The 27,554-nt window shown below is 49.5% G+C and overlaps 2 protein-coding genes across 15 annotated transcripts in view; both read left to right on the forward strand.

Annotated features, from left to right (window-relative positions):
• KMT2D (lysine methyltransferase 2D) overlaps positions 1-9,110 on the forward strand; it is a 40,263-nt gene extending 31,153 nt beyond the window's left edge. For 11 of the 12 annotated variants that reach the window (XM_084748246.1, XM_084748238.1, XM_084748239.1 and 8 more), the window contains 8 exons: positions 90-1,230; positions 3,390-3,526; positions 3,610-3,740; positions 4,218-4,265; positions 5,383-5,668; positions 5,859-5,932; positions 6,024-6,132; positions 6,207-9,110. In XM_084748246.1, the coding sequence (XP_084604372.1) occupies positions 90-1,230; positions 3,390-3,526; positions 3,610-3,740; positions 4,218-4,265; positions 5,383-5,668; positions 5,859-5,932; positions 6,024-6,132; positions 6,207-6,299 (2,019 nt within the window). In that variant the 3' untranslated portion in view covers positions 6,300-9,110. The remainder of the gene's footprint in view (positions 1-89; positions 1,231-3,389; positions 3,527-3,609; positions 3,741-4,217; positions 4,266-5,382; positions 5,669-5,858; positions 5,933-6,023; positions 6,133-6,206) is intronic. The other variant, XM_084748248.1, reaches the window with a different exon arrangement.
• Positions 9,111-9,257: 147 nt separating this feature from the next.
• PRKAG1 (protein kinase AMP-activated non-catalytic subunit gamma 1) lies at positions 9,258-27,456 on the forward strand. Of its 3 annotated transcripts, none has more exons than XM_084748251.1 (12): positions 9,258-9,349; positions 15,611-15,656; positions 24,669-24,778; positions 24,898-24,979; positions 25,075-25,133; positions 25,252-25,297; positions 25,388-25,442; positions 25,650-25,776; positions 25,936-26,101; positions 26,262-26,299; positions 26,543-26,689; positions 26,781-27,456. In XM_084748251.1, the coding sequence occupies exons 1-12, from the start codon at positions 9,341-9,343 to the stop codon at positions 26,886-26,888; spliced, it is 993 nt and encodes a 330-aa protein (XP_084604377.1). In that variant the 5' UTR covers positions 9,258-9,340; the 3' UTR covers positions 26,889-27,456. The 3 variants fall into 3 exon arrangements, with proteins under 3 accessions (XP_084604377.1, XP_084604379.1, XP_084604378.1); XM_084748253.1 differs by lacking the exon at positions 9,258-9,349 and adding an exon at positions 9,540-9,562; XM_084748252.1 differs by lacking the exon at positions 9,258-9,349 and adding an exon at positions 9,562-9,582.
• Positions 27,457-27,554: the final 98 nt, after the last annotated feature.

Here is a 27,554-nt window from a genome sequence, read left to right on the forward strand (position 1 = left end):
TGGGCTTTTGGGGGAGTGGAGTCTGGTTGAGAGGAGGGAGGGGCTAATCAGCTGAAGGACTGACACTAACATCCGGGGCCATCCCATAGGAGAGTCCTGCCCCAGAGCCATCCATCCAGCACAGCTACACCTACAATGTCTCCAACCTGGACGTGAGGCAGCTCTCCGCCCCACCTCCTGAGGAACCTTCCCCACCTCCGTCCCCTTTGGTACCCTCTCCTGCCAGCCCCCCCACTGAGCCCATGGTTGAACTTAAGGCTGAGCCCCCTGCTGAGCCACCAATCCCTTCACCTCTACCACTGGCCTCATCCCCTGAACCTGCCCGGCCTAAACCCCGAGCCCGGCCCCCTGAAGAGAGTGAAGATTCCCGCCCGCCACGCCTCAAAAAGTGGAAGGGGGTACGTTGGAAGCGGCTGAGGCTGCTGCTGACCATCCAGAAGGGCAGTGGGCGACAGGACGATGAACGGGAGGTGGCAGAGTTTATGGAGCAGCTTGGTACAGCCTTGAGGCCAAACAAGGTGCCTCGAGACATGCGACGATGCTGCTTCTGTCATGAGGAGGGAGACGGTGCCACTGATGGGCCAGCCCGCCTGCTCAACCTCGACCTGGACCTCTGGGTCCACCTCAACTGTGCCCTGTGGTCCACAGAAGTGTATGAGACCCAGGGTGGGGCACTGATGAACGTGGAGGTTGCCCTGCACCGAGGATTGCTAACCAAGTGCTCCCTGTGCCAGCGAACTGGTGCCACTAGCAGCTGCAATCGCATGCGCTGCCCCAATGTCTACCACTTTGCCTGTGCCATCCGTGCTAAGTGCATGTTCTTCAAGGACAAAACTATGCTGTGTCCAATGCACAAGATGAAGGGGCCCTGTGAGCAGGAGCTGAGCTCATTTGCTGTCTTCCGGAGGGTGTACATTGAACGGGATGAGGTAAAGCAGATCGCCAGCATCATCCAGCGGGGGGAGCGGCTACACATGTTCCGAGTAGGAGGGCTCGTGTTCCATGCCATTGGGCAGCTGCTCCCACACCAGATGGCTGACTTCCACAGTGCCACTGCCCTCTACCCTGTGGGCTACGAGGCCACCCGCATCTACTGGAGCCTTCGTACCAATCATCGCCGCTGCTGCTACCGCTGTTCCATCAGCGAGAATAATGGGCGGCCCGAGTTTGTGATCAAAGTCATTGAACAGGGCTTAGAGGATCTGGTCTTCACTGATGCGTCTCCCCAAGGTGAGCCCTGCAGAGGAACTGGGCAGAGAAAGAAGCGAGGCAGCTTTTCTGTAGTGCCCTTCCCTTCCCTCATGTGGCACCATACCTCGAAAACCCCAAATAGTGGGGTTCCGCCTACTCAGTCACTTTAAGTACCTTTGCAATTAGAAATACTTTGTTTAGCCAAGTATACTGCCTCATGCCTGTAGCCCTGCAATATTTGGGAGATTAAGACAGGAAGGTCCTGAGTTCAAAGTCTTACTCAGCTATGTAGTGAACTGGAAGACAGTCTGGCCTACAGGAGACCTTTTCTCAAAAGAAAAAAAAAATTTTATAGCTCCCTGCTACCATAACCTTGGTAGATTAAATGATGTTGTATATGTGTATGTGTCTGTTTGGTTTGAGTTTTGTTGTTTGTTTTTTTTGAGACAGGGTTTCTCTGTGTAGGCCAGGCTATCCTGGGACTGACTCTGTAGACCAGGCTGGTCTCAAACTTAGAGATCCCCCTACCTCTGCCTCCCAAGTGCTGGCATTAAAGTTATGCAACCACCACCGCCCAACATTTGTTTTTTAAATTTTATGTGTATTGGTGTTTCTCCATGCATATGTGTGTGTACTATACGGCTGAGTTACAGACTGTTATGAGCTGCCGTGTTGGGAATTGAACCTGGGTCTTTTGTTTTGTTTTGTTTTTCAAGATAAAGTTTCTCTGTGTAGCCCTGGCTGTCCTGGACTTGATTTGTAGACCAGCCTGGCTTCGAGCTCACAGAGATCACCTGCCTCTGCCTCCCGAGTGCTGGGTTTAAAGGCGTGCGCCACCACGCCCAGCTACACCTGGGTCTTTTGGAAGAACAGCCAGTACTCTTAACCATCAGGTCCATCTCTTAAGCTAAATTTTTTTTTTAAACAGGTCTCTCTCTTTCTGTCTCTGTCTCTCTGTGTGTCTGTCTGTCTGTGTCTTTCCCTCCCTCCTTCCCTTCTCTTCTCTTCCCTCCTGCCAGGGTTTCTCTGTGTAGCCCTGACTGTCCTGGAACTCTCTCTGTAGACCAGACTGGTCTCAAACTCAGAGATCCGCCTGCCTCTGCTTCCTGAGTGCTGTAATTAAAGGCGTGCTCCATCATGCCCAGTTGAATAATGATGTTTTGAAATCCTATTGTCTCTTTTGCTCAGTTTTCAATTCCTTTTTTTCCCCATTCCTTTTTCTTTTTAGGGTTTTGTTTCTGTGGTACTGGGGTTGGAACCCAGGACTCTGGACATGCTAGGAAAGCTTACACCACTGAGCTACAGCTGCGCCTAACCCCCTTCAAAAATTTTAATTTTTGGAGCTGGGTGTGGTGGCACATGCCTTAAATCCCAGTACTCAGGAGACAGAGTGCTCGAACTTGCTGTGAGTTCGAGGCCAGCCTGGTCTACAAAACCTCCAGGACCACCAAGGCTACACAGAGAAACCCTGTCTCAACCCCACCCCACCCCCCTAAATTTAATTTTTGTGTGTATGGCTATTTTCCTGCATGCGTGTCTATGCAACCCATGCACATGGGGCCTGTGGAGGGCAGAGGAGGGTGCGTTGGAATCCTGGGTCTAGAGTTGGAGATGGTGTAAGCAGGCTGATGGCTGCTGGGACCCCAACCCAGGTCCTTCGGAAGAGCAGCCATCACTCTTAACTGCTGAGGTCATTCCTTTTTACCTGTGTTTTTGTGTTGATAATAAATAAGGCAGCAGGAAGTGTGCTTTATTGAGCACGGACTGAGTCACAGTTGAGTTAGTAGAGTGATTCATGCAGGTGGTTTTGCCCATGCAACCCTAGGAGGTGGGCACAGTCACTACCTGCAGTGTAGACAGAGTGACTGAGTCTTGTGAGGAGACTTGGGTGTTAAGTTCCATGGCATTTACTCAAACCTCAACATAATCTTCCAACTCCAAAGCATGTATGCCCGTTTAGAAAGCACTGTGGCCTCTGCTAGGTCTCTGGGTGCTGCACTTATCTTCCTGTGTCACGGGCTCTGTCTCTCCCCTCAAAAGGGAAGCCTCTGGGATTTCTAGGAGACCAGGAGGGGGTCCTGAAGAGTCACAGGGAAGTGTTGGCCATATGGCTGAAAGTAGAGCTCAGGAATGGGGTTGCAGGCTGGATATCAGTAAGCAAATGTTACTCTAAAGGGTGCTGTCTGTCTCATGTCTAGCTGTGTGGAACCGCATTATTGAGCCTGTAGCTGCCATGAGAAAAGAAGCCGACATGCTGAGGCTCTTCCCCGAGTACCTGAAAGGCGAAGAGCTCTTTGGGCTGACCGTGCATGCTGTACTTCGCATAGCCGAATCGGTAAGCAAGTGGCAAGGAGCTGGGGCAAGGTGGGGCATACTGGCCTGTCTCAGGGGCTAAGGCAGTGATTCCTGTGCCCACAGCTACCTGGGGTGGAGAGCTGTCAGAACTATTTATTCCGCTATGGGCGCCACCCTCTGATGGAGCTGCCACTCATGATCAATCCCACCGGCTGTGCCAGATCAGAACCTAAAATCCTCACACACTACAAACGGTGAGCTTGTGCAGCTGGGCCATGGGCTGCAGGTGTGGATGTGGGTAGGACCGTCCAGCTGCGTTCTGAGGGTTTGAGGTGCAGATCAGAGTTGTTTCCAAGAACCTGGGGAGTCACCCGTAGACCTGATTAGAGGCACACAAATACCCCAGGGTACCCCTTTCCTCTTCCCTACTCAGCTCAGGTGCACTGGGTTGACCAGGAAACAGGACAGAGTGCTCTTGGGTACCTTGGGAACGGCTGCTGGGAGGCTCTTGGTGGACGATGGTGCACTATATAAGGGAGCTGGTTGCTGCTTCTTCTTTGGTTTTGCTTCCAGAGGGGCCGGTGATGCTCCCAAACTTCAGACAGCCCTTGAGTGCTGGGGCACCTTCCCTTCCCAAAGCGGAGTTGGCTTAGAAGTAAATAATTAGAAGTATTATAGAGATCTAATACAACCTGACATTCGTATAGCACTTTATACTTTTTTTTTCAAAGCGTTTTCACATCCATTATCTCATTTGATGCTCACAACAACCTTATGAGGTAGGTAGGGCAGGTGGTATGACCCCACTTTCCAGCTGAGAACACTGAGGCCCAGAGAGACTGTGTGACTAGATCAAGGTCACACAGCTGGGACTAGACCCTCCTCTTAACTTGTGGGTTGCTGGTCTTTCTGTGTACCACAGTAGTCTAACCGTGGTCCTTGGGCAGAGGGAGGCAGAGTCCATGGCAGCAAGGCTTTCCATGAAGGCCTTTGGTGTCTCGAAGGCTGTCATAGAATGTCGAACACTCTACCCCTAGTTAGCCCTCATCCTTGGTGCTCTACAACAGTGGTTTTCAAACTGTAAGTACATGTGTTCCCAAGGCCCCAGAACATAGAAGCCAGTGGGCAGCCTCGCCCTTCTGTGTGTAATTTCTCCTTCCTAAGATTGGATTTACCATTTGTACCTACGGATTGGAGTCACATTCGATATTTTGCCAAACAAAAGAATCTGCCAAGTAAAACTGAAAAGCGAGTGCCCCCAACGTTTGAAAACCACTGCTCTGGGCAAGACTTTGGCAGGTACCCTAGGGTGGTGAAAGGCTCCCGCCCAGGCAGCCATCATTCCCCTGCACTGAGCTGTCTGCACAGAGCCCAATGCTGTGCTGCAGAGCGGGACAGTCTCAAGAGAGGCAAGGTCACCATCTTGAGGCTGTGAATTCACTGCCACTGAAACGTCAGATGGAGCCACTGTGGTGCAGATGGCTCCCATTTTCAGGGCTTACGGCACATGCAGGAGGTAGGACTCAGCACTGAACAAACCATCAGCTTAAATTCTGGGCCTGGGCTCCTTGGGGAAGACCTCAAAGAGTGTGGCCTTGAGCATGGTTTGGCAAGAGGGTGGAAGGAAGCGTGAAATGGGAGCGCAGGCTCGGTGTAGGGGAATTGGTGCCTCTTCCCTCTCTACCTACTCCCTCCTGGGTGGTCTCTGCTACCCAGGGTGTCCACAGGGGTCCCAGTAGGGAGTCGCTGCCTCGTCCGGGCTGAGACCCAGGTGCAAGGTAGCAGGCACTTTGTACTTGCTGAGCGGCACACCCCTAGCTTAGCACGCTGTGTTCCCGGGGAGGAGGCGGGCGGTGCACGCTTGGTCTGTCTTGTCATGGACTGTGTCACCCCCAGGCCCCATACCCTGAACAGCACCAGCATGTCTAAGGCGTATCAGAGCACCTTCACCGGCGAGACCAGCACCCCGTACAGCAAGCAGTTTGTGCACTCCAAGTCGTCCCAGTACCGGCGCCTGCGCACTGAGTGGAAGAACAATGTTTACCTGGCTCGCTCCCGTATCCAGGGCCTAGGGCTCTACGCAGCCAAGGACCTAGAAAAGCACACGATGGTCATCGAGTACATTGGCACCATCATTCGCAATGAGGTGGCCAATCGGCGGGAGAAAATCTATGAGGAACAGGTACTGTGGGATGGCGGGGGACTGGTGTGGTAGGAAGTCCACCCTGTGCCGAGGAGCAGGCCAGGCTTGGAGGCAGGAGGTGGTTGGAAAGCTGTGCAGGAGAACGGGAAAGGTGGTCATGTCGGACAAGCCCGCGGCCTGGGTTTGCGTCCTGACATTCCTGTTCCTTCCACAACCTCTGCCTCTCTAGAACCGAGGCATCTACATGTTCCGGATAAACAATGAGCATGTGATTGATGCTACGCTGACTGGAGGCCCTGCCAGGTGAGAGAGGGACCGTTGAAGTGTCTCGGGTTGGCCATTTTGTGGGTGTCTCCTGGTATCGCTGACGCTGACTGACTGTCCTGCCATCCAGGTACATTAACCACTCCTGTGCCCCTAACTGCGTAGCGGAGGTTGTAACATTTGACAAGGAGGACAAAATCATTATCATCTCCAGCCGCCGAATCCCCAAAGGAGAGGAGGTGAGAGGACACCCGCCTCCCCTGCCCCACCCTTCCCCGGCGAGCACACCCTGACTGCCCTCCTGTCTTTCCAGCTGACCTATGACTATCAGTTTGATTTTGAGGACGATCAGCACAAGATCCCCTGTCACTGTGGAGCCTGGAACTGTAGGAAATGGATGAACTAAGAAGAAGCTTTGAGGCTACCAGGCAGGGGCAACCCCCCCACGCCCACCTCTTCCCTGAAAGGGAGGAGGTGGAAGAGAGGTAGCAGCCAGAGCCAGGACCCAGGGCTGGGGCTGCCGGCCAACCGGAGCCCCTGGAGCAGGAGGCTGGGGCGGAGGACCCTAGGCCAAGCCTACCCTGGGCACCAGGGACGACCTTCTTCCCTGCCACCGGCCCTTAGGCTGGCATCTGCCCCCAGCTTCAGGAGGGGACAGACAGAAGCAGCCGCTGGGCATCTCAGGTTTGAGGGGGATGTGGGCCGGGAACTACCCAGAAGTGTCTGGGAGGCAGCAGGGAGCAGGGAGGAGGAGGTGTGGCTGGGCCTCACAGCCCTGCTGCCTCCACCGACCTCTCTGGCCCAACTCAAGGCTGCAAAGAGACTTGACTAAGCTTGACAATCCCAAAGGCCGGGTCCCATGCCTGGCCCTGCCTGCCGGGTCCTGCCCCTCCCCTCCCCTCTCCCCTCCCTCTCTATCTGTCTCTGTCTCCCTCTTTCCCTCTGTGTTTCTGTCTCTCTATGGGTTGTGTTTCCTTGTTTTCCACTCTGACAAATGCAACATGACGGGAAAGAGGCATCCAGGTGCCCAGGAGGGCAAGCTGGGCAAGGAGACCCCGCACCCACACCTACCTCATTTAAGTGTTGGATTTTTTGCTGTTTTGAAATGTGAGACCCTCTCCGAGCCCCCTGCTGCCCCGACTCTCTCCCTCACCTCACTGCCCTCTTCTAGTGGGTGGAAGGAGGGTAGGAGAAGGAAAAACAACAACAATAACAACAACAAAAATCCATCTTTGTTTTTAATTATGGGCATGGGATGGTGGTTGAGGCAAATGGTGATGAAGATTGGGGATGACTGGTCCATAGTTGCTCTAGAACTTCTTTCTCCATCTGGACATGGAGGCAGGAGGGGTGTGCTAAACCTAGGACCAGGATCTCTCTCTCCTGTTTTCCCAGCCTCAACCTGAGCCCATTTGCCCCCCAGCCCCTGGACGGGGTGTAGGGGGTGGGGTGAGGGCTATCCCTGAGTGGCATGCCCATACCCAATGAGGCAGGGTGTGGCCCAGAGCTCTCACTTTCCCTCAGTCACCAAACTGCTGCTGGTCTGGTGGGAATGGGTGGTGATGTGGGGGTGGGGAGCTTAGTGTCAGCGCGGGGAGGGTGGGGGGTATTTATCTATTTATACATGGGGTTGTACATAGTCTTGTGGGGCACGGGGGAGCCGGCTGGAGGTGAGAACCCTCCCCTCTCCCCCACCCCCCGGGGAGAGCAAATGTAAAACTACTAATTTTTGTGCTTTATATATTCTATATAAATATATCTATTTTCTTTTTACAAAACCAGTTTATAAATGGTAGGGGGGTGTGGGGCGGACACTTGGAGCTCCCCTTGTGGGGGGGCCCCCTCCACTACCCAACCTACCGCCCTTTCCTCACCCCCCCTCCCCACCCCCTGGCTATGACTGCTGTAAGGTGGGGGTATAGAGAGAAGCTGGGTGAGTGTCACCCCAGTTGTATAGTTGGACTATGTTACAACGCACAAAAGTGAGCTGGCCCCAGGGGGACCCCCATCTTCCTTCTTCCTTCCTTCCTTTTTCTGCCCACGCTTGTGCTGCAGTTGAACCTCTTCCTGCGGTGGTGGTAGGGTGGAGGGGGTGTGAGGCCTCAGACCCCTCTCTGGTAAAGAGCTAGGGGATGAAAATGAAGCTTATATGCAGTTCTCTCCTAGGGGCTGTGGGCAAAGGGCATTTTGTAATTAATATTTTCAAGAACCAGATTCTCTGGATGGTGGCAGATGGGCAGGCCTGCTGGAGGGGAGCACGGTTGCTGTTGTGATTTTAGGTTTCTGTTTTGTTTTAAATTTGGGGGATTGTGGATTGATGGGGGTAGGGAGTTTTTTTGTTTTGTTTTTGTTTTTTGTTTTTTTCTGGCCTTTTTTTTTTAAGCTGCTTCCTCAACTGTTTCAAGCTGCAAATGTTTAAGAGAATAACAACTACCCCCCGCCCCCAGCACACTCCCACAGAAACCATTGTAATTAGATCTGACAGTGGGAAAACTGGGCTGCTGTCCCCAAAGCCACAGAGCATCAGGTGGGGGGAGATTGTCTCCTGTGAGTCAGGCTCTGGTCCGGGCGTGGGCCTTAGAACTGGGAAAAGAGAAGGGGCAGACTTTGTAAGCATATGCTAGGTATCCGATAGTCCTGTAGACCTTAGTGAAGAAACCGTACAGTTTTTAATTTTTATATAAACTATAACTCAGACCCACGCTACAAGGTTGGAATTTTGGTTGTTGTTGGTTTTGTTTTTTTGGTTTTGTTTTGTTTTGTTTGTTTTTGGGTTTTTTTTTTTTAAAGTACCCCGCCTGTATAATTGCATCAGAATCCCACCCCCCTGTGTTTGTATTTTGGGTTGGTTTACACTTGCACATATTCAATTTTCAGTTTCTCCCTTTTACCTTCTACCCTCACCTCCAGGACCCTCCCCCTTTTTTAAAAAATAAATCGCTGACAAGTGTGAATCCCGTGAAGAACTTTATTTTGTGTTGTGTGTATCCTGTACAGCAAGGTTGGTCCTTCGTAACAACGGATGAAATGGTTCCCTTTTTTAAAGCGCTCTCTCTTCCTCCACCCCCAGCGCCCCTGTCCTTGGCATGTTTTGTATCAGCGATCATTCTGAACTGTACATAATTTATGTTGCGAGAGGCAAAGGGCAAGTTTTGGATTTTGCTTCTTCAAAGTTTGTTTTTAAACGACAAATAAAAAAAGAACATTTTAAATACAAGCGCCTCTGTCCCGTGACCCTCGCCGTTAGCTAGATCTTAAGGTCCTGGAGACCTGGGGAAGGGAGGTTATCCAAGCCAGGCTCAGCCAGTGCCGGAAGGGTGGGTTCCCCGCCTTCCGCCCTGCGGCTGCGATGCTGTGACGTAGGCGGAAGTGGCGTGAGGCACCGGATGTGGGGCGGGGTCTGCTGCGAGGGAGCTTTCTAAGCCGAGGAACTGGCTGGCGCTTGCAATGGAGTCGGTGAGTGGTGCAGGAGGGCGGCGGGGGGCGCTGTGGAGCCAGGGACCCCCCCCACCAGGACGGGGTGGGCCGGGCGGGGCTTGACGCTGCAGTCCCCGACTCCCCTCTGCTTCTGTGGGCCATTCGTGTAGGTCTGGGCCACACCCGTGCCTGCCTGGGGTCCCTGGTACCCTGAGAGAGCAGGCTGTGAGCTGGCAGCCCACGAGCTCCACGGTAATCTTGGCCTCCTGCCTGTGAGTGCCTCAAACCCTTTCAGAAGTTTGCGTGGTTGTGATCCCGCATATTAGGCGAGCGAGCCCCGCATGCAGGGAGCTCCAGGATCCCGTTCGTGTGACTGTTTACTGCATTTCTTGGCATGGAAGGACAATACAGCATCCAGCGAGGTTCCGTTCTTTTAATAAGCTCGTGAGAAGAGGTTTCTGTGAAGGAAGGAGCCTATGAGGCCACTGTGTCCCTTGGACAAGTTTAGGTCGTGTCCTGATGAGTGACGCTATGCATGCCTGCTGACAATTTTTGGCGAGCAGCGTTGACCAATAGTGGCAGACCCCAGGCACTTGTTAGAGATGCTACAGGTTACAAGCTACTTGTTTGACCCGCCTTATCCACAGGAGCCTTTCTATGCCACTCCAAAAGCCCTCCCATCGACTTCCTGCTCCACGGGTTTTTAACCAAAATCCTATGTAGGCAGCTTGGGGTTTGTCATACCTCCCGCTGTGTGGCCGTGTGACACCTGCAGGTTCACTCTTAGAATGTTTTCCTCCTCTTCTTTGAGTCAGTTACTTGCCCAGAGTAATTTTTGCGTCCCGCCTTTGTCTCAGAGGAGTAGAGAAAATAGATACAATGGTAAAGTGGTGTGTATGCAATTGGTCATCCACGCAAAGTTTTAGTTTTTACAGAGAAAGAGTATTTTAAGCGAAAGCAGTCTAATTACATTAAATTTAAAACAATACTTTTTTTTTAACTTGTAAATGTATTATAATGGTTTTGGGTTTTCAAGACAGGGTCTCTCTGTGTAGCCTTGGCTGTCCTGGACTCACTTTGTAGACCAGGCTGGCCTGGAACTCAGAGATCCACCTGTCTCTGCTTCCCTGAGTGCTGGGATTAAAGGCGCATGCGCCACCACGCCCGGCCTGTAGTTATAATGTTTTAAAACTATAATTATTATGTACTGCCACTTTATATGTATTTCCAAATCCAGCCCTTTGTTTTCTATTGGAGAGGGAGGGAAACAGAGGCAGGGGGAGAGATGTCAGTTAAGTAGGCCGCAGTCAGTACCATCATGATAAACTGAAAGCATAAAGGAAAAGTACATTGAGCCTAGGAGCCCATTACAGACTGCAGAAGAATATATGGCTTGGTGGTGTTGAAACTTTGGATTTTGGTCATGGTGTGAGAAAAATTGACTAATACCAAGTTGGAATTTGCTCTCATGTATGCACACACACACACACTTTTGGTTTTTTTCAGACAGGGTCTCTGTAGGTAGCTTAGATCTTCTGCCTCCGCATAGGTATGCACCCATCACTCCCAGCTCAAACTTTTGTAATCAGGGAGCCCGCGGAAGATTTATGAGCAAGGCAGTGAATGTGCTTTTAAGAACATCCTTAACAGCTTTCTGTGAATAGGCTGAACCATTTAAGAAAGTAAGTTTTGCCGGATGTGGTGGCGCACGCCTTTAATCCCAGTGCTTGGGAGGCAGAGGCAGGCGGATCACTGTGAGTTCGAGGCCAGTCTGGTCTACAAAGAGAGTTCCAGGACAGCCAAGGCTACATAGAGAAACCAAAAACCAAAAACAAACAAACAGACAAAAAAAAACAACCAAACCCCCCTAAAAAAAAAACAAAAACAAAAAGAGAGAGGAAAGAAAAGAAAGAAAAAAGAAAAAGTAAGTTTTGAGTTTTTATTTTGAAGTGTATGTGTGAGAAAGAAAGATGGGGGTGCAGAGGCTGATTTCCTGAGTGTGTTTTCTCCTTCTACCCTAATGTGGATTTGGGGATCAAACTAGGGTCATCTGGCTTATGGGGTAAGCTCTTTTACTCAATGAACCGGCTTGCAAGCTTTGGAAAGTATTTTTATGTGGCTGAAGATGAAAATCTTCAAATGAGCTGCTTTGGTTATAGAACTTGGTCAAAGCACAAAGCAAAGATTGCGATAGGCGTGGGGCAAGGAGACTGGTAGTGAGAAAGCTGCAGCTGCTTAGCGCAAGACTCAACCTTGGGTGCCCAAGACGGTGGCCTCTGTAATTGAGCGCATTCAGTGAAAGTTTAGAAAAACTTCGAGGTGCTACAGGGTGAGGCCAGGGTTGTGAAAGCCAACGGAGATGGATATTTTTAACGTCAAAAGCCCTTCGATGTTAAGGGAAGCAGAAAGAAGAACTGAATGTTAAAAATAGCCTCTGTAACAAGCGGTTGGCACACACCTGGAAACGTAGGCCGGGAGTCTGAAAAGCCATTTTGTCTCGGTGTCAGATCTAGCCTTTGTCTCTGTAATAGTGCTTTGCACTTGTGTAGTACAGGTATAGAGTCTTGGCCCCCTGAGATGTTTTGTTTTAGGTGTTTTGTTGTTTTGAGTCGGGGGCTAACCTTGAATTCTTTCTGTAGCTGAGGCTGCTCTTGTGCTCCCAGTCCTTGAGCGCCACCTCCTGGGCTTGACTGGGATTACAGCCGTGCCACCAGTACACAGGCCTCTCAGTCCAGTTTTATTTATTTGTTTGTTTGTTTGTTTATTATTTTGATTTTTGGAGACAGGGTCTCTCTCTGTTAGCCTCAGCTGTCCTAGACTCGCTGTGTAGACCAGGTTGGCCTCAAACTCACAGCGATCCGCCTGCCTCTGCCTCCTGAGTGCTGGGATTAAAGGTGTGCGCCACCGTGCCTGGCTATTTTTTTTTTTAAGATGTATTTATTTGGGCTGGAGAGATGGCTCAGAGGTTAAGAGCACTGACTGCTCTTCCAGAGGTCCTGAGTTCAGTTCCTAGCTCATCTATAATGTGATCTGATGCCTACTAGTGTACATGCAGGCAGAGCACTGTGTACATAATAAATAAATAAAGCCAGGTGTGGTAGTACACGCCTTTAATCCCAAAGGCAGGTGGATCGATGTGAGTTGGAGGCCAGCCTGGTTTACAAAGCGAGTTCTAGGGCAGCCAAGGCTACATAGGAAAACCCTGTCTTGAAAAGCCAAAATAAAATAAAATAAAAATCAATCCATCAATCTCTGGAAGAGCAGTCAGTGCTCTTAACCTCTGAGCCATCTCTCCAGCCCCTAGTTCTGTTTTATTAAAAGAAGAGGGAACTGGTCACCTTTAATCCCAGCGCTCGGGAGGCAGAGGCAGGCGGTTTTCTGAGTTCGAGGCCAGCCTGGTTGGCAGAGTCCAGGACAGCCAAGGAACCCTGTCTCAGAAAACAAAAACAAGAGCAACAAAACAAACAAGAGCGGAGTGGCCCCAATTCCCCTTCTTGAGGAGAAACAGGCAGAAGGATAAAGTTGTGTTTAATTGTGTCTGATGGCTAGCTTTGTCAACTTGATACAACTTAAAATCACCGGAGAGGAAGATTTCAGTGAGGGGTTACCTATCTACGTTGGATTGGGCTGCAGACATGTCTGTGGAGAGTTGTCTTAGTTAATTGATACGGGAAAACCAGCCTGCACCGAGCAGCACATTCTTAGGTAGAAGGTCCAAGACGGTAAGAATGGAGAAATGAAACAACGCAGCAAGCAAGCAAGGAAACGAGAGTGCAGACACCCGTTGCTCTCTGCCCTGTGCATGAAGCTCCTGCTGCGGTGACCTCCCATAGTGATGGACTGTCACCTGGAGTTGTCCTCCGCCAAATTGCAAACTGCTTTTTATCAGGGTATTTCACCACATCAACAGGAAAGGAACTGCACCCCGTCCGACTCTTACATCGGTATCTGTGTCTCTAGCTGGACAGGTCTTTCATCTCTCAGTCTTAGGTTTCTGTTCATATCTGTTTACATCACTATTAGAGAATTTTTTGAACTGTAAATTATGCACAATGCTCTATGTTAGGGGAGCCATATACACAGTATAAGATAGTTGAAGGCTTCTGGGAATTTATAATCTGTTTGCGTAGATAATGCACAGAGTAACTGTAGCAAAGTGCAGTGTGTGTCGTGAGATGGGTGCCATCACTTTGGGAAGCAGCCTTTGCGTGCAGCTTGAGAACAGTGTGAGTCTTCACTGTGGAAGAGCCCTACTCGGTTTTAAGGAGTCTGTTCTTGGTCCGATAGCCTTGCCTAACATGCCAGACCGTTTTGATAAGTGTGGTTTTTTTGTTGTTGTTGAGACAGGGTCTCTCTGTGTAGCCTTGGCTGTCCTGGACTCGCTTTGTAGACCAGGCTGGCCTCAAACTCACAGCGATCCACCTGCCTCTGCCTCCCAAGTGCTGGGAGAGAAGTAATTTTTTTAAGTTTGTATAAGGGACAATACCCAGAGCAGATGGAGCCAAAGTATTGATAGAGACACATTTTCATGATTCCTCTGGGTTCCTAGACAGCAGTACAGTTTCTGAATGTTCCATTTGAGAGAGCTCTGTGAGTGCTTGTCTTTCTGTGTAAGATCTCTTTAATCTCAGACTTTCTTAGGAAAGGAAACCTGAAAACCCTTTGATTCCCAAGGGTGTTGAGAGAACTCAAGGCTCCCAGGTGCAAATGCTCCTTTTGTTTGTGTGGGTGGGACGGTCTGCTGCTTGCATCTCCGTAGACATGGCCCTCTCTGAGTAGTGAGGGCTAGGACCATGATTCGAGGGCCACAGCTATGCTTGGAAGTCTTTGTAAAAAGCAGCGTTGCCTAGGGCATTTATGTGGGTTTGAGGCTTGCCTCAAGTTCATTATGAAGCCCAGACTGGCCTCCAATTTCTGCTTCTGCCTTCATAGTGCTGGGATTACGGGTGTTTGATGCCACACCATCTGTTTTCTTCTTTTAATAAAGTAGATCTCTGGGAACCTTTTGGCACCAACTGTAAGCTCAGATATTTTAGTCTTAACTCTTGTTTTATGATTTTTTAGACAGTCTTACTGTGTGGCCCTGGCTAGCCTGGAACTCATTCTGTAGACCAGGCTGGCCTCACACTTGTTACCATCCCCTGACACTAGTGAGGCTAAGAAAGAGGATTTTAAGTTTAAGCCCTGCATAGTCTACATGTTGAAACACTACCTTAAATAACCAACCAACCAACAAAAAACACCTACTATTTCATTAGGCAGTGTGTTACATAAAACATGAGCTTTGGAACCAGATAGATATGTGTTCAAGTCCCTGCTTCCCCCTTTAGCAGCTGTGTGAGTTTGGACAGGTTACCTACTGACTTTTGGGTCTCATTTTTCTATTATAACAGTGTTTCTGTTTATAACAGTGTTTACCTCAGGGTTGTTAAAAAACTAAATGAGATAGTTCCCCCCTTTCTCTTTCTCTTTTTTTAAATTTTTTAAAATTTTTTTTTATTTTTTGGTTTTTTGAGACAGGGTTTCTCTGTGTAGCCTTGGCTGTCCTGGACTCACTTTGTAGACCAGGCTGGGCTCGAACTCACAGAGATCCACCTGCCTCGTCCTCCCAAGTGCTGGGATTAAAGGTCCCTCTCTCTTTTTTTGAGGGATGTTGAGATAGAGTCTCATGTAGCCCAGGCTAACCTCAAACATGCTGTCTAGCCATGACTAGTCTTAAACCTGAATCTCCTTTCCTCACCTCCCAAGTGATAGGTGCCACCTACTCAACTGAAATACCATTTCCTTTTTTAAAAAAATTTATTTATTTTAATGTATATGGATAATTTGTCTTCACACACATACCCAGAAGAGGACATCAGATCCCATTACAGATGGTTGGGAGCCACCATGTGGTTGCTGGGAATTGAACTCAGGCCCTTTGGAAGAATAGCCAGTGCTCTTAACCTCTGAGCCATCTCTCCAGCCCAAAATATTATTTCTTGAAGAGTCTGGAAGTGCTTTTTTTAAAAAAGGAAACCATTTGTTCACTAGCCCCTTTGTAACTACTATTTTCTTTTTTTTTTTTTAAACAGTAGTGGGCATTGAGCTAGGGCCTTAAACATATTCTACCACTATCTGTATCGCTGAGCCATAACGGCCTCCTTTTTTTTTTGTTGGCTTTTTGCGATGGAGTTTTGCTTGTATAGCCCAGGCTGGCCTAGCTTCAAATTCATAATGATGGTCCCCATTTCCTCTTTTTCTAATGTGGGGCTGAAATGGAGTCTCGGTTAAGGTAACGGTGCTTCTCTTGTCTTGCAGGTTGGTGTAGAGAGTGCCCCAGCTCTAGAGAACGAGCACTTCCAAGGTACGTTCACCAAGGAGTCAGCTGAAAAAAGGAAACTGAACGTTGTCTGGAGCTGCAATTTTGAGTCGCCTGGGGTTCTCCTATGGAAAAGGCAGGGTTTCTGGGCACGGAGGTCAGTGTTAGAGCACTTGCTTACCTGGCATAGCTGAATGAAGGAGTCAGTGGGCTGGCTCTCTGGGAACGGATCTTGCCCAGCGCACTCTTTATTCTTCCCGAGACATAAAGTCTTTATTGTACTAAGATATTTTCCCAAAAGATTAAAACAGAGACTGAGCATACATTGCAAGATTGTACAGTGGGGCTGGAGAGGTGGGTCAGTGTTTTAAGAGCACTTCCTGTGCACTCTAGAGCACTGGAATTCGGATCCCATGGCTCTGTTAACAAGCCAGGTGTCCTACACATTCCAGAGCCCAAACTCCAAGGGGGGACAGGGACAGAGGGGGCAGTGGGGCTCCCTGGCTGCAGCTTAGTGGGAAAACCATGGGCTCCATCTTCAGGGAGAGACCCTGCCTCCAAGGAGTGGGTGGGGAATGGTAGAGGACCCCCCAGTACTCTCTTCTGGCTCCCCAGCTGACCAGCCCCTGATCAGATCCTCTGTATTGAGACCGTGGGCCTCCTATACTGAGCCCGTCACGTGTCTTAGGGGGCATTCATTCATTCGTTTGCTTCTTTGTTTGTTTGTCTGTTGGTCTCCTGTAGCCCAGGCCGGCCTGAACTTAAATTTGATTTGTAGCTGTGCTGGATAGTTTTGTGTCAGTGTGACACAGGCTAGAGTCATCTGAGAGGGAGCCTCAACTAAGAGAATGCCTCTAAAAGATGAGGCTGAGGGGCTGGAGAGATGGCTCAGAGGTTAAGAGCACTGACTGCTGCCCCAGAGGTCCTGAGTTCAATTCCCAGCAACCACATGGTGGCTCACAACCATCTTTAGTGTGGTATGATGCCCTCTTGCAGGCAGAGCACTGTATACATAATAATAAATAAGTAAATCTTTTAAAAAAAGAAGAAGATGATGATGATGATGCTGAGCCAGGTGTGGTAGCACACTCACACACAATTTTCTTTTATATAAATTAATTTGAGGCCGGGCTCAGTGGAGCACTCCTATAATCCCAGCACTCAGGAGGCGGAGACAGGTGGAACACTGTGAGTTCAAGGCCAGCCAAAACTACACAGAGAAACCTTGTCTTGAAAAACCAAAACAAAATTATGAAAGCAGATTGAACAAGCCAGGAAGCAGCACTCCTCCATGGCCTCTGCAGTAGCTGGAGATGACTTTGAACTTCTGGTCTCCTGGCTCCGCCCCCTAAGTACAACCATTCCCAGTCTTTGTAGGACTGGCCCATATGCATACCAGGCAAGTGTCCTAACAGCTGTTTATGTGTGTGGGTGTTTGGGTTCAATGTCTGTCTGTGCACCTGTGTGTGCCTAGTCCTTGTGGAGGCCAGAGGAGGGCGTCACAGCCCTTGAGACTAGAGCTAGCAGGCAGTTGTAAAGCACCATGCCTGTGGTGCACAGTGACCCCAGGGCCTAGAAGAACAGCTCTTTTGAGTCCTCTCTCCCCAGTGCCCCCCACCTTTTCAAAGCTTTGTATTTATTTTATGTATGCAAGTGCTCTGTTTTCATGCATACCAGAAAAGTGCACCAGATCTCACTATAGATGGCTGTCAGCCTCCATGTGGTTGCTGGGATTAAACTCAGGACCTTTGGAGGAGCAGTCAGTGCTCTTAACCTCTGAGCCATCTCTCCAGCCCCCAAATTCTCCTTTTTTAAAAGTATGTTTTACACCTGTTTTTCTCATGAAATGGTCTTTACTTGAGTATGTCTCATGGTTATCAAGGTTTTTCCCTGTACATTGACTTTCCCTCCAGTTCCCTCTGGGTTGTTTCCTTGTACTGTGCTTGGCATATTTTGGATAGTTTTTTGTATATTTGGTGTAGGGGGACAGTTTAAACCACTGTTGTATTGTTGTTGTTTGGTTGTTTGGTTTTATTTTGTTTTTGAAGACAAGGTTACTCTGTGTAGCCCTGGCTGTCCTAGAACTTAATCTGTGACCAGGCTGGCCTTGAACTCACAGAGTCTCTGGCTCCCTAGGGCTGGGATTAAAGGTGTGCACCACCACACCTGGCTATAGGTCTTAATAATACTTTTTGGATACTGTGCTATCTCTTTAAAATTTTGTGCTTCTGTGCATCTGTGTGTATTATTTGAATCCTGTGTTTCCCATGTATATATGTGAATGTACATGTACATGCGTGTGCATGTGGAGAGTTACACTTGATGTTGAGTGTCCTCCTTGATCAGTCCCTCTCCTTGCAGGTCACTGATTGAGCAGGGCCTCACTGGTTCTGACATCTGGCCAAGCAGTTTGTTCTGGGATCCATCTTTGCCTCCTAAGTGCTGGCAGAACAGGCCCTGCTGGCTTAGCCCTTATGTGAGCTCTGGCACTCACACTCCAGCCCCACACTTTCCAGGCAAGGCTTCCCGCCACGGATTCTTGTTTTAAACCAAGGATTAATAGACATCTGAAGAAGGTGCAGGGGGTGGAGAGATGGCTTAGGGTTTAAGAAAACTTCTTGTTCTCACAGAGGACCTGAGTGCAGTTTCCAGCACCCACCATTATAGATGGTGGCTCCCAACCATCTATAATTCCGGTTCTGACCTCCACGGGCACCAGCATGTACATGGTACACAGACATACATGCAGCCAAAACATACATGTCAAAAAATTTTTAAGTAGGAGCTGGAGAGATGGCTCAGTGGTTAGGAGCACTGGCTGCTCTTCCAGAGGTCCTGAGTTCAATTCCCAGCACCCACATGGTGGCTCACAACCATCTGTAATGGGATCTGATGCCCTCTTCTGGTGTGCATGCAGATAGAGTACTCATATGTAAAGTAAATAAATCTTCAAAAAAAATTTTAAGTATAAAAAAAGTGATCCAAGATGGGTGTTGTGGCGCATGCCTTTAATCCCTGCACTCAGGAGGTGGAGGCAGGTGGGCTGCTGTGAGTTTGAGGCCAGCCTGGTCTACAAAGCAAGTCCAAGACCATCAAGGCTACACAGTGAAACCTTGTTTTGGGGGGAAAAAGTGATCTAGCACTCAGAGGCAGAGGCAGGTAGGTATTTGTGAGTTCGAAGCCAGCCCAGTAACAGAGTGAGTTCCAGGACAGCCATGGCCACGCAGAGAAACCCTGTGTCTTAGGGTTTTGTCGCTGTGAAGAGACGCCATGAGCACAGCAGTTTTTATGTGGAAAACATGTGATAGGGGGCTGGCTTACAGTGCAGTGTTTAGTCCGTCATTGCTGTGGTGGGAAACATGGCTGTTCACAGGCAGCCATGGTGCTGGAGGATGGCCAGGCAGCAGGAAGAGAGACACAGGGCTGGCTTGGGCATCTGAAACCGGAAGCCCAGTGACATACTTCCTCCAACAAGGCCATGCCTCCTCCAACAGTGAACATTAGTGTTACCCAGTGTCACTCCATAAGCGTTCAAATGTGAATCCATGGGGCCAGTTCTTTAATTTTTTTTTGATAATTTTAATTTCAATTTATGTGTATTGGTGTGAGGGTGTCAGATCCTCTGGAACTGGAGTTACAGACAGTTCTGAGCTGCAATGTGGGTGCTGGGAATTGAACTTGGGTCCTCTGGAAGATCAGCCAGTGCTCTTAACCACTGTGCTATCTCTCCAGCCCCCTATGGGGCCATTATTCAAACCACCACACCCTGTATTGAAGAACAAACAATGCTGCCATGTGTCACACCATCCAGATACCCAGGTACGCCTTCTCATGGCACCCATGCTTACTGTGTGTTTCTGAGCACGTCTGTAGCAGCTCCAAGACAGCAGCAGGGACTCAGCTGTTTATGTGGATCCAGTAGATGAGGTGGACTAAATATGATCAGTTAACAACTTGTAAATCAAAGAGACAACAGCTAACAGCTATCTATATCTGCTCAATTAAGGCCCTTTTTTGCCAGATCTCATTTTTGTAAAGAAATTGAGAATTTGGATTTTTATATAAATCTGTAGCATTTTTAAATTAGGAAACTGATTTAAAATATTTTTTAAGTCGGGAAATCCAAATTCATTATGTGTATGGGCTTCTGGGTTAAAACAGTGGCATCTAACTCGGTGCAGTGTGTCATCACGCGGTGTCTAAAGCTGTCTTGGTAGCTGCAAGTTGGATTTTCATGTTTGAAAACGATAAAGTCTTCCAGTTAGCATGGCAGGCTTGAGTGCCTACACCCACCTTCAGCCATTTGAAAAGCAAAACCAGGGCTCAGAGGTGGCTCAGCCATTAAGAGCACTGGCTGCTCCTCTAGAGGTCCTGGCGTCCATTTCTAAGCACCCTTAGGGCAGATCACAACCGGCCTGTCTGTAACTCCAGTTCCAGGTGATCTGACGCCCTCTTCTGGCCTTCACAGTCACTGCATGAACATAATAGATGCAGGCAGAGAACCCTGAAATAGAACATAAGAATGAGAATCCTGGGCTGCTGAGATGTCTCAGCGGATAATGTTGCTCTCCTCAAAAGCCTGGAGAGCTGAGTTTGTTATCCTGAGCTCATGTAGAGGTGGAAGGAGAGAGCCAACCCCGCACGGTGTCCTCACATGCCGTGGCATGTATAGATACCTGCACGCATGCACGCGCACACACAGCCACCCTAAAGAACAAACCTGTACAAGGAACACAGGGGAGGGTGTAGAGTGGGAGTTGGACGTCGGGAGGCCCATGGGGGAGAGCTACATGACTTGGCCGTCTACACATAGTGCGTCGAAGTTACCAGTCAAGAAAGCTGGAGGTGGCTCAGAGGTTAAGGGCACTGGCTGCTCTTCCGAAGGTCCTGAGTTCAATTCCCAGCACCCACATGGTGGCTCACAACCATCCACAATGAGATCTGGTGCCCTCTTCCGGCCTGCAGGTGTACATGCAGGCAGAACACTGTATACATAATAAATAAGTAAATAAATAAATAAATCTTTTTTTAAGAAAGAAAGAAAGAAAGAAAAAGAGTGTAAGAAACAAGGCTCCCAGGACAGAATGCCTCGCTGCACACTGCTGCGCTACTGTCCCACCCAGGCAGAGGGGCTGTGGTGTGGAGGGGCTTGCGTACATACTGAAAGCCAGAACCTGAAGTAAGCTGAGCGTAGAGCCTCCCCTGTACAGCTTCCAGAGCACTAGTGGGAAAGACTTCAGTCTTCCAGGCCCAGAGTTAAAGAGTCACTAGACACCCCTTGGCGGGAAGACTTATAATTGCAAGTGTTAGGGGTTCTCAAAATGGCTTACAGTCAACAAGACCCAGTTATACATTTAGAGCTCTAGTCAGTGCTCAAGTGTTTCCACTTAGGATACGATTTAGATAAAATGAACAAAAACAGAATTTGAATCCTGTGTCTCTGTGTGCGCGGAGAGGTGGGAGGCGGCTATGTGCCACGGGTGCACGTGGGAGCCTGAACGTCATGTCTTGTGGCCCTTCAGTCCCATTGTCTTCCTCCACTTTCTTGACTGAGGCAGGTCTCCCCAAACCGAGGACTCTGCAGTTCGGGCTGTCTAGCCAGTCAGCTTGCCCTGGGGTCCTCTGTCTGTGCTGAGCCTTAGCCGGCTTTCACACAGGTTCTAACACTTGGGGCAAGCCTTTCATCATGGAGCCACTGCCCCAGCCCCCGAATCCTGCTTTAAACCATGGCTTAACAGATATCTAGAGAAAGTCAAGAAGGTGATCCAAACTGTCCCCCCTGTCCCCTAAGGACGTAATGGTAAAGGGCAAGTGGAGGGAAAGCCAATGCACAGGGGACAGAAGCTTTGATACTAATTAACATAGTCAAGAAAAAGAACATATTTTTCTCCATGTGGTAATGCACACCTTTAATCCCAGCACCTGGAGGGCAGACGCAGGAGGGTCTCTGTGAGTTTCAGGCCAGTCTGGTCTTAATAACAAGTTCCAGGACAGCTAAGGCTACACAAGAGTCCCTGTCTCAAAAACAAAAAACAAACAAACAAAAAGGAGTCCCAGCACATCTGAAAGGATCAGTGTAGAAATCCTGCTGTCTGAATCATAAGAGTAACAGAGAAAAATGGCACAACAGAGGGAAGAATATAGTCAAGATAAACACTTGGCAGCATCCCAGAACTGGAAAACATCACTTTTCCTATTGAAAGAAAACCTACCGGGCTGGAGTGATGGCTCAGAGGTTAAGAGCACTGGCTGCTCTTCCAAAGGTCCTGAGGATCACAACCATCTATAATAAGATCTCGTGCCCTCTTCTGGCGTGCAGGTGTACATGCAGGCAAAGCACTATACTTAAATAAATAAATCTTTAAAAAGAAGGAAAGAAAACCCACCAACTGTTCAGCACAGTGGACAAAGGTGTACCCAGGAGAAGCAGATTTCAAAGCCTCTGAGTTTGCAAAGAGGAAAAACAGCTTGCAAGAGTTAGAAACAACAGCAGCACTGGCAGCTACAGGCGATGAGCAGCACCTTCCACGCTGCAGGAGAGTTCATTCCAACACAGCACCCGGTAGCCACCCACGTTATAAATCAAAGGAGGATGAGGGGACGGAGATAGCTACAGGCGACTGGATCTTTAAAAAATGTGCTTCTGTACATCCGCCTTTCTCGGGGAATTACTAGAAGATCTATTAAGCCAAGGGAGCGATGTAAAGTGTGTAAACATGGCACACGAGAAACAAGGGCGCTGTGAGGGAAAAGGCAAGGTGACATCAGAAGATCTAAAGAGACACTTTTTCTGAGGGGGGGATGTTTCAAGACAGAGTTTCTTGTGTAACCCCTGGCTGTCCTCGAACTCACAGTGATCCTCCTGCCTCTGCCTCTCCAGTGCTGGTATTAAAGGCGTGTGCCACCACGCCTGGCTGAAAAGACATCTTTTGATGTTCTAAATTCTGAATTTCCTGAGATTCAAGTAGTGAGTAGACTCTGGGGCTTTAATTAGTTGTGAGTGCTACATATAGAAAATTTAAACAAACAAAAGAGTAAGACCACTCTTAATTCCAGAGGCAATAGAAAGTACCAAAGAAAGAAAAAGTTTGTTTTTAAAATTTATTTTTATTGTTTCCAAGTGTGTGTGTGTGTGTGTGTGTGTGTGTGTGTGTTGGAGTACAGGTGCCCACACAGCCCAGAGGTTTCTTGATGCCCCTGGAGCTGGAGTTACAGGTGCTTATGAGCCACCTGATGTGGTTACTGGGAATCAAACTTGGGACCTCTGGAAGAGCGACATATGGCCTTAACCACTGAGCCATTTCTCCAGCTCCAAGAAAAAGGTTCTTATTTAACTAAGCTCTGATATGCTTAGTCAAATGGTTATGATGGCCACCAGCATTAGGGTTTAACTCCTGGAAGTGAGGGCTACAAAATGGGAGGTACTTGTTGGTGTTAGTTTGGGAAGAGAACCAAGCATTGTCGTCCTCAGGAATGATGGTCAGAAAGCAGCAGTGCAAGCCTGTCATCCGGCGATGCAGGAGGAAGGACAGTCGGCCTGTGGAGGTGCCACCTGTGACCACAGCTCTCGGGGGCTGAGGGTTTGAGACTAGCATGGTCTACATAGCGAGACCCCAAATTAAAAACAAAAATGCACTGGCTGCTCTTCCAGAGGACCCAGGTTCAATTCCCAGCCCCTGTGTGGTGGCTCACAACCATCTGTAACTCCAGTCCCAGGGGACCTGGTGCTCTCTTTTGGTCTCTGTGGGCACCAGGCATGCATGCAAAACACCCATAACATAAATAAAAATGTAAAAATGTTTAAGGACAAAACAAAACCAAACCACCATTAAAGCCCCTCAAGAAAAATACCCTGCCTGCTGGGTGGGCGTGTTGTTACACACTTGTGGGAGGAAGGCCAGGTCAAGGTCCTTCTTGGCTACGTATGAGTTTGATGAAACAGGTAGGAGCCATGTGTGGTGATGTCTGTAATCCATCACTAGAGAGGCTAAAGCAGGGTCTGGCCTTGATACTGAGTTGGGGAGCAGCCGGACTGAGAGCCTCTCAGCTATCCCAGACATCAAGGCCTGGGCGTACAGTTGGTGGTACAGTGTTTGCCTAGCATTGCAAGGCCCTACGTGTGCTCCCTAGCACTGAGAGAAAAAAATTACTAGAAGTCTTTGTTTGTTTGTTTGTGGTATGACCTTGAACAGTTCATTTAACTGCGCTGCACATTTTCTCACCTACAACACTAGGTGAGTACTTACCAACAGGCCAGTGAAAATTCAGAGGTGTAGAGTGGGTGGTGGTGATCCCAGCACTTGGGACACAGTCAGGTGAGTCTCTGGGAGTTCAAGGTCAGCCTGGTCTCCATAGAGTTCCGGGGCAACCATGCTTACATGGAGAGGCCCTGTCTTGAAAAATGGGAGGTGGCGCACACCTTTAATCCCAGCACTCGGGAGGCAGAGGCAGACAGGTCGCTGTGAGTTTGAGGCCAGCCTGGTCTAAAAGCCAGTCCAGGACAGCCAGGAGTACAAGAGAAACCCTGTCTCAAAAACCAAAAACCAAAATGCATAGTCAGAAGAATGGAGAAAAACCTAGCCAGGCTCTCCCATTTGAGATTCTGCCTCATAGGGTGACGCTGAGTGTTCTGGCCGAGTTGATTGAGCAGTTAGTGTTGTTAGAATGGCCTTGCCGGAACTGTACGTTTCCACCTGTCATCTTCAACAACTGCAAAGAAGGGTGCTTGATATTTCATCTTTATTGAGAAAAAAGTGAAAATACGTTAAAGAAAAATGCTTATGAAAAGACAAGAAACAATAAAAACAATCTCTTTAAGAGTTGAGAAATTGCTGGAGGGGGTGGCGCACGCCTTTAATCCCAGTGCCCAGGGAGGCAGAGGCAGGCAGATCGATGTGAGTTCGAGGCCAGCCTGGTCTACAGAGTGAGTCCAGGACAGCCAAGGCTACACAGAGAAACCTTGTCTTGAAAACAAACAAACAAACAACCCCCCCAAAAGTTGAGAAACTAGAACTGTCTTTCGATTGTGAGTTCTTGCAACTTTCCCACCCTGTGCAGAGACCCCGGAATCGAACAACAGTGTGTATACCTCCTTCATGAAGTCCCATCGCTGCTATGACCTGATTCCCACAAGCTCCAAGTTGGTGGTTTTTGATACTTCCCTGCAGGTGGGTAGAGCCCCTCCCCTCTTAGATGCCCGTCACACTTCCCTCCATGCCACAAACCCGTTCTTTCTTACAGCGGCGCCTTCTATGGGTCCCTTAGGATATTGTTCTTTTGGCCATAGGTAAAGAAAGCCTTCTTTGCCCTGGTGACGAACGGTGTTCGCGCCGCCCCCTTGTGGGACAGTAAGAAGCAGAGTTTTGTGGGTAAGCGGAAGTTTCCGAAACGCGCTGATTGTCATCTCTGCCGATCAGGGAGAGCAGCTGTGGGCCGTGCTGAGGGCGCTTGTCTTGTCTTCTAGGCATGCTGACCATCACTGACTTCATCAACATCCTGCACCGGTACTATAAGTCGGCCCTGGTAAGGGACCCGTGCCCCCAAACAAAAGCCACGCCCCAAACCAAGGCCACGCCCCCTGCCTTTGGGTCCATCCTCTGGAGAAGGGAGAACAAGTGTCAGGTCTGGTGTCTGCTTCTAGGTGCAGATCTATGAGCTGGAAGAGCACAAGATAGAGACTTGGAGAGGTACGGACAGAGTCGGAGGTTGTGGAAGGAGAGCTGCCTGGGGAACACTTTTGTTTGCCGGTGTTGTGTGACTCTCCCTTTTCTCTTCAGAGGTGTACCTACAGGACTCCTTTAAGCCACTCGTCTGCATTTCTCCAAATGCCAGGTGAGTTCTGGCGTTGTGTTTATTCCTGAACACCTGGAGACCCAGCGCAGGAGCCTGAGAGAGCGTCTCCTGCTGGTGCACTCAGCCATGCTTTCTGGTTGTTTTGTTTTGTTGAGCTCTGCCCCTCTCCTGGCTTCGAGCTTTCCCTGTCTGTAAACACGCTCTAAGGAGCTGTGGGACCTGACTGTGACCTCTGCCTTCTCACAGCTTGTTTGATGCTGTCTCCTCACTAATTCGAAACAAGATCCACAGGCTTCCAGTGATTGACCCAGGCTCAGGCAACACCTTGTACATCCTCACTCACAAGCGCATCCTCAAGTTCCTCAAGCTGTTCGTAAGTCACGCAAACCCAGTCGTACGTCTCAGGTGCTGGGTTGGAGGCATCTCCCTGTGGTCTGAGGGCCTTAAAAGTCAAGCAGTGGTTTTGGTGCTGAGGACGACCACTTCATGCTGTGGTACGGAAGCCCCCAAAACCTGATGACTCTTTCCTCAGATCACTGAGTTCCCCAAGCCAGAATTCATGTCTAAGTCTCTGGAAGAGCTACAAATTGGCACCTATGCCAATATTGCTATGGTCCGCACCACCACGCCTGTCTATGTGGCTCTAGGCATCTTTGTGCAGCACCGGGTCTCTGCCTTGCCTGTGGTGGATGAGAAAGGTGAGAGATTGGGATAAAGGGGGGCGGGGTTGCGGGGGTCAGGTGGCGCTGAGAACACCTGCTCTCCCCGCAGCTCAGCCTGGAAGGTGGTGATCCTAGGGGGTTGGTGGGCCTGGCTATCAGATTCTTACTGCTTTCTGAGCTGCCTCTGTCTCCCTAGGGCGTGTGGTAGACATCTACTCCAAGTTCGATGTGATCGTGAGTGACGGTGGAGGGGCTGGGAGGTAGGGAAGGGGAGGGGGTGCAGGATATAGAGAGGGGGCCGAAGGGGCCTCCTCTGTGTTGCATGCTGCTGGGCTTTCAGTCCAGCCCGAGCAGAGGCTGCCTGAGCTGGCTGCGGCTTGTGAGCAGACTTGAGGAGTGCCCTCAATCCCTCTGCTGAGGTTGGGGTGGTCCAGGGTTTGGGGACTGTTCCCTTTCAAGCTTGTCCCCGACCTGCAGAATTTGGCAGCGGAAAAGACCTACAACAACCTTGATGTGTCTGTGACAAAAGCTCTACAGCACCGGTCTCACTACTTCGAGGGTGTCCTCAAGTGCTACCTGCATGAGACTCTGGAGACCATCATTAACCGGCTGGTGGAAGCCGAGGTAGGAAGCCCAGCCACAAAGCAGCCGGTGGGCGTGGCCCGAGAGCTGATGCTGGCACTAACTAAGGTTACTTGCTGTTGCTCTGTGCCAGGTTCACCGTCTGGTAGTGGTGGATGAGAACGATGTGGTCAAGGGCATTGTGTCGCTGTCTGACATCCTGCAGGCCCTGGTGCTCACAGGTGGAGACAAGAAGCCCTGAGCACGGGAGGGACAGGCAGTGCCTGGAAAGATGGCCACCTTCATCGCTCGCTGCCTGCTGGAAGCTCTGGGGATCAGATGGAATCCTGGGAGAACCGAGTCTGTTCCCTCCGAAGCTCTGCGCCCACAATCTGGAACTAGAGATGGAGGAGAAAGGACTTTTAGTTCCCCTCACCACCATGTGTACACTTGAGAAAACTTTGAGCTTAGCCAATCCCAGCCCCTTAGACATAGCCCCCTTCCGGGTGCTCCCCAGGCAGATTCTGATCTCTAAGAGATCCCTAGACCTCACTGTGCGCCACCCCTGTCTCTGCCCTTACTCCACCTGAGGTAATAGCTCCACAAAAGTCTTTATAAAGTATTTTTACTCTTGCTCTTCCTTCTGTGTGGAGGAGGCTGAGTCCATTTCATGTCACTCCTTCCCATGGGTCGTGTGGGGAGGTGCACGTCTGGGTCCCTGTGCTGTGTGCATATGAAGGCAGATGGCTGTGGAGGAGGCCAGTGGGTAGGCAGCCAAGATTAATGGTTTTTTGTGGCAGATCTAATTAAATGACAAGGTTTTCATCGTGCTATTGCAGTGTTTGATTTCTGCACTTGATAGACATCATTTCGCCAAACTTCCTACCTCATAAATCCGCTTCAGCGCATTAGTAACAGCAGTGATGCT

Source organism: Acomys minous (assembly GCF_964271855.1).
Source record: "Acomys minous genome assembly, chromosome: 12".
In the NCBI taxonomy this organism is placed as follows: Eukaryota; Metazoa; Chordata; class Mammalia; order Rodentia; family Muridae; genus Acomys; species Acomys minous.